Raw genomic sequence first — 12756 nt, 5'->3', positions numbered from 1 at the left:
GAATTTAATGTTTTACCCCAAGTCGTGTTTTCATTCTTCACTTACTGATAGCCTAAGAAAAACAAAGCTTTACAGAAACTAAGAAGCTAATGCTGAAAAGGTTAGCAATGAGCCTATTTCACTAAAGATGCTAAAATGTATTGTGGCAAAGCTGGTAATTGGTATTGTACCTGAAAATGAGGAAATAATCTAATTAATTTTGAAAGACGTTAAAAATATCGTGGAAAGGCTTGAGCTAAACCCAAAAGGCTCAGTTTGAAAATTCTGTACCACTGAAATGAATGTATAGAACGGCATTGATTTAAAACAACAGGAGCTTTTAAACATGTTTCTCTGTGATACTGTTCTCGTCCCTTTCATCCAAAAATCCAACTTGAAAGGGATCATTTTACAGTATAAAGCTGTTAGCCCTGCCTTCTCACTAGCTCAGTAAGCTTGAAATGTGCTCGTACTGACAGCCGCTGCTATGTACCAACGTGCATAAAGAAAGAAGGGCAAACAGCAGATTCTTCTAGGAGGGCTGTTGGAGATTATTCTTTTAGTAACATAACTTTTATGCAAAAGGTAGCCTAACTAATAATGGATTACTTGAATTGTAAAAACAATGCCTTATGTTACTTGTTACATCAGAACAAGTAATCTGAGTACTCAAACAAATTACTTTTACCCCTAAACTGCTTATCAGTGGATTAAATTGAAAAGGTTATTGATGTAGCCCAAAACATTTGATATCAGCCTAAGTTTATTAAGAAAGGAATGATCTTGTCCAGTATCCATACTTGGTCAAAAGTAACTATTGTTAATTGGACAAAAAATATTTATATAGTATTTTTTTCTGTGAAAAAAGTCAGCTTAATACCTGTGCTCTGTCTGCCTTACTCTTTTTAACTTTTATTTTGAAAAAGTTTTTAAAATATACTTATTTTTAATAAATGTAATCATTTCCCCCAAAAAAATCATCGACTTAGTAAACTCCCTTGCACATTTTATGAAATGTTTGCAGTGTGAGAGAACATAAATCATATAACTTGTATAAATTTGAAACAACAGAGCTGAAAGAGACTCCAGGAAACTTCAAGTTATATCTTTTATTTGCTGTTTTACCCGTTTTAACCTTACTGCTTTAGACAGGAGCGATTTAAGTAGTAGTTAAATAAAAATTAACAAAAATATAACAGTATCTCAGTTGTTTGTGAAAAATACTAAAGAGCATGTACTGTAGGTAGGTACAGCAGTAAAATGATTCAGACAAACCAAGCTCGCACATGTGTAGACGCATGACTGGAAAAGGTATACATAATCATATGACTATTTAAGGTGAAATTATTGCTGCAGCTTGCTGCATAGAGCATCGCATGACAATTCTTAAACCAACGTGTTCAAATATAGCTGAAAGGTAAACCTTCAATGTAAAAATAACTCAAGTGTGAAGTACATTTCTCTAGATTGTGTGTGATGAGTTTCTGTGACCTTGTTGTTCATCTAATTCAGCTCTGCGGTGAGTTGTGGTTTTCCTGATGGCAAGTTCCGCAAAAGACACTTTAATATGTTGAAGTCTACAAAGACACGCAAGTGTTGTCTTTAGTGTTCTGTTCAACATACTCAGCTTCATCATGACCGGCAACTTATTTGTACTCATATGTAAGTAAAACCTCTTCTTGTTTATACATCTAGACTGATAAAATTGAACTCATACTTTAGTTCTGAATAAAGTACATGACAGGAATGTGTAATATGTGTATTGTATATGTGTATTACCTTTGTGTATTAGCATGTTACTCACTGCATATGTATGTTTTGCCGTTTCCTGAATGGTGTTCTTATTTCTGTGCATTTTTATGATTTTTTTCAAACTGAAAACTACAATGTTTTAAACAACTTTCTAGAAGAAGTGAAACACTTGTCAATCAAGTAGAATAGGGGTGTCAAACTCAGTCACAGCAGGAAATGGATTCAGAATTCAGATCTGTCTTGAGAACCTAACAACGTCAACATTTAACCGTAAACTGTCAACCAACTTAGCACCGATGATAAATGATTCTGAGAGTTAAAAAAATTAAAATGATGCATTTAAAGGCTCCAAATCTGAGATAAAAGTTAAAATTATTAATTCAAAAGGTCAAAACAGTGGAAGCATGTGGCTGATACTGTAAATAATGTTGCCTCAGAGGGTCGGACTGTGGCTGAGGTAAAAAAGAAATGGTCCGACATAAAAGTGGAGGCGAAAAGGAGCATTGCTCTCCATAGAGGAGTGTCTGTGTCTCAGGTGGAGGAAAGGGCACATCGGAGCTCATCCCCACAGACGACTAGCTGGCGGGGATCATGAGGGAATCCCTCCTGAGCGGTGTGGTGACGGAGGCAGAGGGGGACACGGATGCACCGAATGCGCCAAAAGCGATCATGTCATTGATCATGTCATTTTAATTACAATTATTATAAATGTAAAACTTTATTTGTATGGCACATTTTGGGAGCACAGTTACTGTCCGCCTTATTGTTTATGTGAATAGATATCATAATAACATGTAGGGTTTGTTTCACAATGACAGAATATGATCGATTCAATAATAAAAGCTATGTGTGTGGGCACGCTCGCGCATGCGTGCGTGCGTGCTTTCATGCACTCCCTCGGGCATCAATGTAAATTTTTCCTCTCTTTTTTTGTTTTTTCAAATATATCCTTCATATATGTTATATGTTGTGAAATGTGTAGTTTGATTATTTCACACAAATGTATCAATATCACATTAGTCTTTAATTTCATCCTTCTACTGTTGAGGTCAGTTTCTGCTGGTTTTGTGTGTATGGCAGGGTCAGAGCTGCCGTGGAGGTGCGCACATTTATAACCACTATTTAATGTATCAGACATTTAATGTAACACTATTTAATGTAACCGTCTGAACCAGCATATACATTTGTATCTATATAAATTGTCCCGTCACATCTGATGTCAGATCAAAGATGTTTGTCACGCGTAATTGAAACTCAACCTGATGGCAGCTTGGAGTGATAAAAACTAACGAGTTCACATCTCTCAGCCAACCACAAACAGCCACAGCATCAGATACCGAGTATATATTCGGCTTCTCTCATCTCATGAAATTCAAAAGAAAAGAAAAAAGAGATAGACGCTGAATAAATGTAAGTCAGTCAGTGTCTTAAGGATTTACCTGTGATTGCCCATATTTCTCTGTTTTAATCTTTATTCTTAACGTGATCTAAAAAGATGGAGTACATTATTGCGAGGAGGATGAGGAGGAGATACCAGGAGAGAATATATCACCAAAGGCTCTCCTATTTGGCGATGACAGATCAGGAATGCAGATGGATCACAAGCATGATGCCTGGATTAGCCTGCTGCTGTGTTTAATGTAATTGTCACTTAATTTTGTACTCCTATTCATGACACAGGAACAGGTTACATCTGTCTCGCGAGGTGGTCGTGAGGTGGTCCACACGGTGACGTGCATCGTGGCCTCTGATGCGCAGCCCGGTGGCCACTGTGTGCCTTCTTTGCTCTGACAGCTTTTTTTTTGGCCCTTCTCCTTACATCATTGAACCGTTTTTTTACATTGGGCAGCGGTTCTCAGAATATCTGGGCAAACTTGATTGACAATATTAGTAACTTCCTCCCAGGCAGTTTTTGCATCACCAGCCCTGGAGGTCTGTTAGCATTACCATATATTCTGGTACTGTGAGCTTGGACCTCCTGGACCAGCACATCAGTTTCCTCCTGGGAGAAGTTTTGACGCCTGGAGCTGCTGCTGCTGTCTTCGTCCATGGTGGTGGCAAGGTGAAATTGGCACTGCGCCTTGCCCGCAGCGCATTTAAAGGCGAGGAGAGGCGTTCATTTGATTGGTGAAGATTACACTCGGCTGTGTTAAACCCACTCACGCCTTCTCTCCTCCCTCTTTGCCACTTGCGCCGGTGGGAGGGATGGAGGCGTGGGGGCGCCGGGCTGCGCCGGACTGCGCCATGTACGAAAATTGCAAAATGACCTGGACACACCCCGTTGGCACGGAGCAGGAGCGGCGCAGGGCAGGTGCCCCGCACCCGCGCCTGGTCTACGAAAATAGAGCCCTTTGTCATAATTGTGATATTGAAAAAAGTTCAAAAGCTGAAAACACAAAATTTAGAGTCAAAATAATGTTTTAAATAGGCAAATACATGGGATAGAATGTCAAAACTGAGAGTTATAAAGGTCAAAATGTAAGATAGAATTTTCAATTAGAAGGTGAAAAGGTCAAAATAAGGAAATTAAGTCAAAGTTAGGAGTTGAAATGGTCAAAACCTAAAATCAAATTGGAAATAATGCCTGAAAAGGGTAAAAATGTGATTTAAAATTTAGAATTTTGCATCTAAACTGTCAGTGTGTAGGAAAGTGTAGGAAAGTTTATCGTAAGGTACAAAATTGAAAGTATGATATAAAATAAACGTTTTCCTATATTCGTGAATTTCTATCTTATTTTTTTTGCTCTTTACTTTGTCAATTTTTTCAACTTAAACATATTTTAAACCATCAATGTTAAAATTACATTTTTAAAGTGCAGGAAATCTCCAGAAGTCATACCGGTATGGGACATAATAAAAATATGATATGATCCTTTGGGCCAGGTGTTACTGTACCATGGGCCGGATTTGGCCCCCGCACCTTGAGTTTGACACCCATGGAGTAGAATATTAACTTATAGTGTTATTTTGTTAAGTTGTATTTTTTGTTAAGACTTTTTGTTTCCAGCAGGTTTCTTTTATGAGATTCAAGTACAAGGTGAGTCTGAGCTGTTGTCATATTAAGCTGTGCTGTTACCACCATTTTGGAAAAAAGTCTGCTACTCAGCTGACAAGTTTAAACCTTGTATTTTTTATTTAATTTATTTTGGATAGAACAAACTTTTTAAATCTTATGTAACCTTTTATTTACCTATTTATTTCAGCATCTCCTCCTCAACCTAAACTGATAATAAATAAAGCAGCAATCTACGAAACAGACTCTGTCACACTGAACTGTATGGCTCCATCATCTGTATCTCAGTGTTATTACAAATTTGGAGAGACAGTCAGGATCCTGTCTTGTCTGCACACTCTGACAGGAAGTGACCTACTGTTGATGTCTCATCAGAGTTCACCTGCAGTGATCAAAGTAACCTGTTTTTACACTGAAAAGCTTGGTGATATAAAGTCCCCATCTCCATACAGTGACCCATCCTCCATTGCCATAAACAGTGAGTGACTGCTTTTCTATACTTTGACAAAATGACTCGATTGGAAAGCATTTTAAAAATGTTATTCTACTTGTGTGATTGCAGAATGTCACATTTCATGACTCTTCATTCATCCTTTACAGTTCCTGGAAAACCAGAGTTGAGTCTCCATCATTCTCCTGGTGATTCTGTCATCTTCACCTGCTCTCTGCCTGGATCTGCTCATCATGACACCACATGTAACCTGTACCTTGGAGAAGCAAGACATCCAGTTGAAACAACAAAAGTGAAGAGTAAAACAAACTCAAAGAAACAGTCATTCTGCCAGTTTTTTCTCACAGTGGATGATTTGCTGAGGTGGCTGTGTTCAGTTCAACAAAAGGATGCCAGCTGTGATCACACATTAGGAAGTGGACCCAACTATTTGTCTCCTCGTAGTGATGGATACAGCTTGAAGGGTGAGTCTAAAACTATGAGTTCATGATTCACTGCTGCACCACGTCTACTGACATAGATCAAACAGATTTAGGCTGTGTGAAATTAAAGACACACCGTTCAACAGCTGGGTTTGTGCCCTGACTTCCAGTGGTGTTTTACGGGATATATGAAGGTAGTCTTCATCGAGTATGCCCACCTCTAAATCCCCTCTGATGCAGATTGTTCAGTAGTGTGCTGATTTTTTTGTATAGCATGGGCCATACTTTGTTGTTCTCTGACATGGAACATAAACAAAGCTGTGGTGCTACTTTATTTCAGCTTGCTTTCTTTATCATAATTTAAGAATAATCAAATTACCACCTGAAGTCAAGTACCAGTAGTTGAGTGTCAATATGCAACTACGGAAGGCCTATATTTAAGTGTGTTGACCAAATACACAATAGACGTCTCTAACACCAGCCATTTATTCTTTGTTTGATGTATCACTAAAAAGTTGTGGCATAAATTTAGAGAATACCCACTTGTGCAGGCAGCTGATTATATCAAACAAAGTTAAAGTATTCATGTGTTCTGATTAAATCTTCCATTTATGCTAGATTTTCTGGAAGAAGAGACAAGGATGACCTCAACTTTGCCTGCATGCACTGTGACCACAGGTAGGGTTTGCTCTACATTAAAATATACATTGAATCAGGTTCAAATCCATCTCTTTTATTGTAGCTTGTGAACTTAACTCTTTGTCTGCTTGTAGTGATGGCAAGATAAACATGGCCATGCCACTAGGGCAGCATTGTTATGTGGCACTAGGCAGTGCCATACAGCAGTAAGCATTCCCATATGCCAGAGACTTTGTAAATTATATCATGGTAATTGTCATTCCATTATGCGGCCAGCACCTGATGCCAGCCATCTGACATTTATACTGCATATTGTCAGTGCCGGGCCATAACCTCTTGTCTCCAAAATTCCTACTTTCAAGAAAGGAAAAAAATATGTATTTGTCACATTATCTAAAATGTAACTGTTGTAGTCAGCATGGACATTTTTAATTGCTTTGAAATTTGTAAAATTTCAGAGGCACTGATCTATGATGAAAAACTGACATCATTACTAATTGTAATGAGAGGGTGTGGCCCGGTTTTGATGATATGTAGATAAACACATGTTGTACACATGCATTCAGAGGTTTCATTTTTTTTGGTTGATGACAGCAATTTTGTATCGTTGTCAATTATAACAACAAATCTGTAGTATTTCTCATCCCAGCTAACATAGATTAGATCTCTTCAGTGGTCCTATTTATGCAATATTACACCAGTCTGCACAGCATTCGTCACTTCCTTTTCAGTTACAGTCATTAATTAACAACAATGTGTTATCTAACTGATAATATTTGAAGGATAGACCGTATGTGAAATTACTGTCATCATGGAGATACAGAAAACACCTTTCAGTACATCAATACAACATGCATTAATAAAAATATCCAACATGGAGATGGAAGGTGGGTGGTACTGATGTAACAGATGGCAGGCATGTGATGTTAGCCCCCTAATGGTATGCTATCAGCCACAACATAATCCACAAATTTCTAGCGTAATGTCAATGCTTCCTGCTGCATGGCAGTGTTCCCCTGGAGTCATGCCACAGTCACTGCCACATAACACTGCTTTCCTATAGTGGCATGCAAAAAAAACAAACAAAAAAAAAAAACACTGTTGAGTCTCACTGAGCTCATGATTCACTGCTGTACCATATCTGCTGACATGAGAATAAAAGTGGATTTTGACTGTGTAAAGTTTATGTAAATATGATTTAAACTCTGCTATCATGACAGTTTAATATGACCATATGATCTCATGACTTTGTCTTCTTTTATTTTAATATGATGGAAACATTTTTTAACATTTTAATAACTGATCATCATCACAATTTACACAAATGTGACTTTTTAAAATGTTCTTTTGCCCAGAGCTGAATGTTGACGGGTCTGTTACTTCAACCCCTGTTACCACAACAAAACACACATCAGGTAATAAAATTATGGGTGTATTAATCTGTGACTGTAATGAAACAGAAATAATGTGTATAAGAGTTTATGACAAGCTCTATGATTTTGAGGAGTATTTTCATTCACCAGCTCCAACTATTGGAACCACAAGTAACATTATCTCCACCCTTGGGACATCAGTGACACCAACCTCAGGTGACATAATGACTGTGTTTTAAACAATTCCTCGCGGTTGTTGTGGTGCTAAACAAACAATGTAATGCATCAAAGCTCAACAGTTACTGAATGTTTAAAAAACAAATCCTTTTCTGACCAGGTTTGCCAGCAGATAGTCAAATAGTAGCTGATGTTCCTGTCTCTACTTCTCTAACACCTGCTCAAAAAACACCAGGTGACAAATATTTTTTTTTAACAAATCATTCCTGTTTTTGCTGTGATAAATGAACTGTTTAATACAACAAAACTCAACAGTAACTGAATATTTAAAAAAAATCTTTTTTGACCAGGTTTGCCGACAGATAGTCCACCAGTAGCTGTTGCTTCTGTCTCTACTTCTCTAACACCTGCTCAGACAACACCAGGTGACAGTATTTTTAACAAGTCACTCCTGTTTTTGCTGTGATAAATGAACTATTTAATACACCAAAACTCAACAGAAACTGAACATTGAAAAAAATCTTTTCTCACCATGTTTGCCAACAGACAGACCACCTCCTGTCTCTACTACACCTGCTCAGCCAACACCAGGTGAAAAAACTATTCAGTTATTAGATAGTTTAATTTAAAAAAAAATAATGAAGACAATTTTTTCAAAAGATGTGTCTTATGGACTTTAAGAGATTTGATGGAAAATACAGCAAATTAATTTTGGATTTTTATATGAATTCTTAATGGAATCAAGTAACAAGTTCTAAAAATCTAAAATAAGAGTCACTGCTGCTAAAATAAAAACATGTTAATTTGGTAAGATTTATGCTGAAAACAATGTTAGAAAATCTTTGAAATGTAAATCAGCACACAACTATTGTTTAATGTGCACGGCTGTGTTCAACTATGTTTCAACCACCTTCATGTCAGTGGGGGTCTCCAGTCTCTGGTACTTTTATGGAGGGTCACGGGCTAAAAAGTTTGAGAACTCCTGCCCAGGCAACCTCATGTTCTGAAACTCACTCTAAGCAACCAAACATTCAACACCTGTTGTTTTCTTTTTTAAAATGTAAACCAATGCAAGATCTGATATTTGATGTTTACAATTCCCTTGATCTGTGACATTTTGTTTTCCTTTTGGGTTTATAATGAAAATGTTTAGCATCTTCTTTTCCTGAATTTGAAAATGAAATACAATTTAAGTTTTCTTGGGGAATCTGCATCCGCAACTAAGTTTAACATCACCCTTAATTGGTATATTTATCTGCAGTGCAAGAATTCACACGATCTGTCATCTTGTTGTTACAATTAAAAGTGAAACTGACTGCTCTTTTGGCCTCCAAACAGAAACATGGAAGTGGGTAGTGACCAGTTTAGGAGTTGCTGTGGGTGTTATTGTGCTGGGAGTGGCACTTCTTTGTACCAAAAGAAGAACTGGTGAGAACATGTTTTAAGATTATTGTTTTACAGTAGTGAACTTGTGTTTGTGAACATGTCTTTATTAAATTCATGGGTTGAACTGTCAAAAAAGAAAAAGATTGATAGGCGAAGGTAGCTGCACATTTACAGAATTACAGAAAAGTCTACACATTCTGTAAAGAATGTAACATCTTTTTTTTTTATTTTGAAGTCGTTTTTTTGTTGTTGCTCTTTACTTTTCCACCTTTAATGCAATCTATAATATATGCAGTTTTATTGGGAAAAAATTAGAAGGACATAATTAAATTTAGAAAAAACTTGGTCACAGAAATAGGCACTCTCCTAGATTTATACTTTAGTCTACCACCATATCCAACTCCACTTGGCAAAATATTCCCATTCCCTTGCAGCTATGCTCAGGATCAGTCAGATTATGAAGGCATTTCTTTGTGCACAGCACTTTTCAGGTCAGCCCACAGATTTTCAGTAGGATTCATGTCCAGGCTCTCATTGAACCATCCAAAACTTTTTATCTTCTTCTGGTGAAGCTGGTCTTTTGTACATTTTAGTGCATGCTTCATTCATTGCCATGCTGAAAGGTGAAATTCCTCTTTATCATCAGCTTTCTAGCAGATACATGAAGATATTGTAGTGAAAGTGACTGGTATTTGGGATTGTTCATAATTCCCTTAAACTTAACTAAAACTCCAGTTCCAGCTTAAGAAAAACAGCCCCAAAGCAGGATGCTTCACTGACCATGCTTCACTGTGGGTATGATGCTCTTTTTGGTGACATGCACTCTTGTTTTTCTGTCGTAGCATGAGGATGAATTTAATAAATGTATTATAGTATGTGCTCTTTCACACCTGCTTTTTGACATTAAAAGTTACACATCTAAGAATAAACCAATAAAACCAATGCTAAATGACCACTGAAGGAACTTGAATGCTTCATAGCTTAACTCTGTGATTCTCTCTGTCTCTTTCCCTAATAGAGAGATGTCTGAATAAGAGGTAATTATTTAGGATTTTTTAACATAAATTTGTGGAGTGCTTGATTTTGTCCAGCAGGTCTCAAAATAAACAGAATAAGGACACGCTCATTAATAAAACAGTTTTTTTTTTTTTTTTCTTTTCAGAGGACAAGAAAATGTCACTGGTAATGTACACACTTAGTAAACAGGCTTGTAGTATTTTTTAGTACACAGAATATACTTTGTTTGCCATTTATGTTTTGGTTCTACATTGCACTGACTTGTATTTAACCCACTGTTACAGAGGACTCCATGTACATGGGCAATAGTGACCACAGGGGATTGGTAATTATATTTATTTTCTTATCTTATTAGGTTGAACATTAACATTCCTGTTAAAAAGTCAAACCTTTAACAGCAACGTCTATCAAAGGGAAATAGTGTGTCAGGAGAATCATGATTTTCACTTACATTTTCTCATTTCTCTTTTTTTGAAGTCCTCTGCTGTCAGTGATCAAGCCTACTGCATGATTACATCAGTGCCTAATGCTGTCTGTCTGACTGCAGGTGAGCTGCTTTCATTTTACACCTGCATAAATTCAGTACCAAAACAGAGAACGGAGTGGATGTTGTTTCATCATCTCAGTACTTTTTGTGTTTATAAAAACAAAAACACAGCTCAAAACTATATTTCTTCTCACTCTCTGTAGACAGCAGTATGAAGATGATAGTCTGCCAAACTTGTGAAAAGGATCATTTTTGTGTGTGGTTCTCTTTTATTTGCAGGACCTGAAAAACTGAACAAGGAAGAGCCCCAAAATAGAGATGTAAGTGAGACCTCAAATACAATATTTTACAAATTTGCCATTTGATATAAATCATTTTTGGGTTCTCTTCTTTTCCAGTCTGCTGTGTACCATGTTTACTCCACCATCCCTGAAGACCGACCTCCATCAACCCTGAAGGACATGGTGTACAGCACCCTGCAGGCATATTAACACCCACATGTTTTCACTGCACAGAGAAACAGCCTGATGAATTGTTTTCAAACCTTAGTGACATTTGAAAATTTTATTTTAATGTGTATATTATTACAAAATAGAGAAGGACACTGATGAATGGAATGCATTATGTATGTCTGTTTACATCCTTCTATCTAGAATGACAGCGTGTTTATTATTTGTGTAGTTAAGCATACCCGCTGTACATTATACCCTAAATGTGAAAAGGTTTGTCAGGTACACTGCTAGCCCTGCCAGCCACCCTGAGAGCGGCTCCAACAGTAAACACTTTCAAAAGCAAGCTGGAAACCTTACTCTTTGCATCAATTTATGGATAGATCTTATTGCTTGTTCTACAGTGTGGCTGTACGTGTGTGTTTGTGTGTGTGTGTGGGGGGGGTTGTGTATTGTAGGTATACGCTTGTACGCTTTAATCTGTGTGGTGAATGTGTGATATGTCTGTTGTACTTATTTGACTTCCTGCCTTCTTTTTTCTTCTGTACTTTTGTTTATAACTTGCCTATGATTGTGAAGCACATTGAGTTGCCTTGTGTATGGAATGTGCTATAGAAATAAAGTTTGACTTGACTTGCTAGCAGAATGTATTTTTTTAACCTTTTATTTTTATTTAGTTTCCTTGTATTATGTGTAGTTGCTAATGGACAGGCACAATGTGATGAATCTGAAAAAACAGAATATGATTAGTGAACTAAATGTCCTCTCAACCAACATTGATGAAGTACTGTCGCCCCCTGGTGGAAAAAGTCTGCATTACCTCTTGTAAAGTAAGCGTCTGTGCATGTCTGCCAAATGTGTCATTCGGGGCTTATCTGTTAACCTTTGTCATTTGCACACCCCTTTTTTCTGACAGGATTTAAACCAACTCCAGTTTGCTGCTTTGGTGCAGCTTTGGTGACATCAACCTGTCCAGGGACTGCAGGTAGAAACTAGCATTTTTGCTAAAACCTGGCACATAACATATTATCATTGTATGTGATTAATGTTTTTTGTGCATTGTCCCTGATCAAATAAATAAATTCAAAATGAAATTCAAAAAATAAAGGATTAGCCAGCATGGCACAGATCAGCTATGGCTGAAGTGTGCCTGTGTGAAACCACCATAGATATCAGGAGACAGCAGAAGATGTGTGTAACTTACTGTATGTACACTGCAAAGTTGGTTAAGTGATCCTTCATGTTAGGCTGGGTTTCAACTATTTGTTATCTCCATTTGTTTAATACCTTTAGGATCTTCAGACACCAGAAAGTCTAAGAAAGCTTATGATGACATTCCCTAACACCTGCATGCAAATTGTACAAATTGGCTCCACATTAACCCTTTAACTTGCATTGTAACCATGCAGTTGACCTTGTATCACCACCATATTGCTGTATTTAAAACTTTGAAAATTTTGGCTTTTTATCCTCATTCACCCCACTGTCTAGTGCATGTAACATTGATTATATCCAATGGGTGGCGCTACTGTACATAAATGTCATCTCAAAACTGAGAAAAAAGTGATGTGACTCAGTGCTGCACAGCTCCTTGGAAATCTCACAGGGTAA

At 37.2% G+C, this 12756-nt stretch overlaps 1 protein-coding gene across 3 annotated transcripts; it reads left to right on the top strand.

Moving 5' to 3' along the window:
* Positions 1-1527: 1527 nt before the first annotated feature.
* Positions 1528-11743, top strand: LOC121507153. 3 transcript variants are annotated; one of them, XM_041783338.1, is made up of 17 exons: positions 1528-1641; positions 4742-4768; positions 4935-5222; positions 5345-5659; positions 6236-6295; positions 7612-7671; positions 7780-7845; positions 7967-8041; positions 8157-8231; positions 8353-8397; positions 9145-9234; positions 10211-10229; positions 10355-10374; positions 10494-10534; positions 10687-10756; positions 10976-11016; positions 11095-11743. In XM_041783338.1, the coding sequence occupies exons 1-17, from the start codon at positions 1614-1616 to the stop codon at positions 11185-11187; spliced, it is 1413 nt and encodes a 470-aa protein (XP_041639272.1). In that variant the 5' UTR covers positions 1528-1613; the 3' UTR covers positions 11188-11743. The 3 variants fall into 3 exon arrangements, with proteins under 3 accessions (XP_041639272.1, XP_041639274.1, XP_041639273.1); XM_041783340.1 differs by lacking the exon at positions 4742-4768 and having other exon boundaries at positions 1540-1641; positions 5091-5222; XM_041783339.1 differs by lacking the exon at positions 4742-4768 and having other exon boundaries at positions 1568-1641.
* The last annotated feature ends 1013 nt before the right edge of the window (positions 11744-12756 follow it).

Source organism: Cheilinus undulatus, linkage group 3, assembly GCF_018320785.1.
Source record: "Cheilinus undulatus linkage group 3, ASM1832078v1, whole genome shotgun sequence".
Lineage (NCBI taxonomy): Eukaryota > Metazoa > Chordata > Actinopteri > Labriformes > Labridae > Cheilinus > Cheilinus undulatus.
The sequence above is the reverse complement of the archived record's forward strand: the minus strand, read 5'-3'. Positions and strand labels throughout refer to the sequence as shown.

What these genes read in the sequence shown, in the direction of transcription:
- LOC121507153 (XM_041783338.1), top strand. Translation starts at nt 1,614, where the DNA reads ATGACCGGCAACTTATTTGTACTCATAT. An exon ending in TGCATGCACTGTGACCACAG is followed by an intron (nt 6,296 to 7,611) that starts GTAGGGTTTGCT and finishes TCTTTTGCCCAG; the next exon opens with AGCTGAATGTTGACGGGTCT. An exon ending in ACCTGCTCAGACAACACCAG is followed by an intron (nt 8,232 to 8,352) that starts GTGACAGTATTT and finishes GTTTGCCAACAG; the next exon opens with ACAGACCACCTCCTGTCTCT.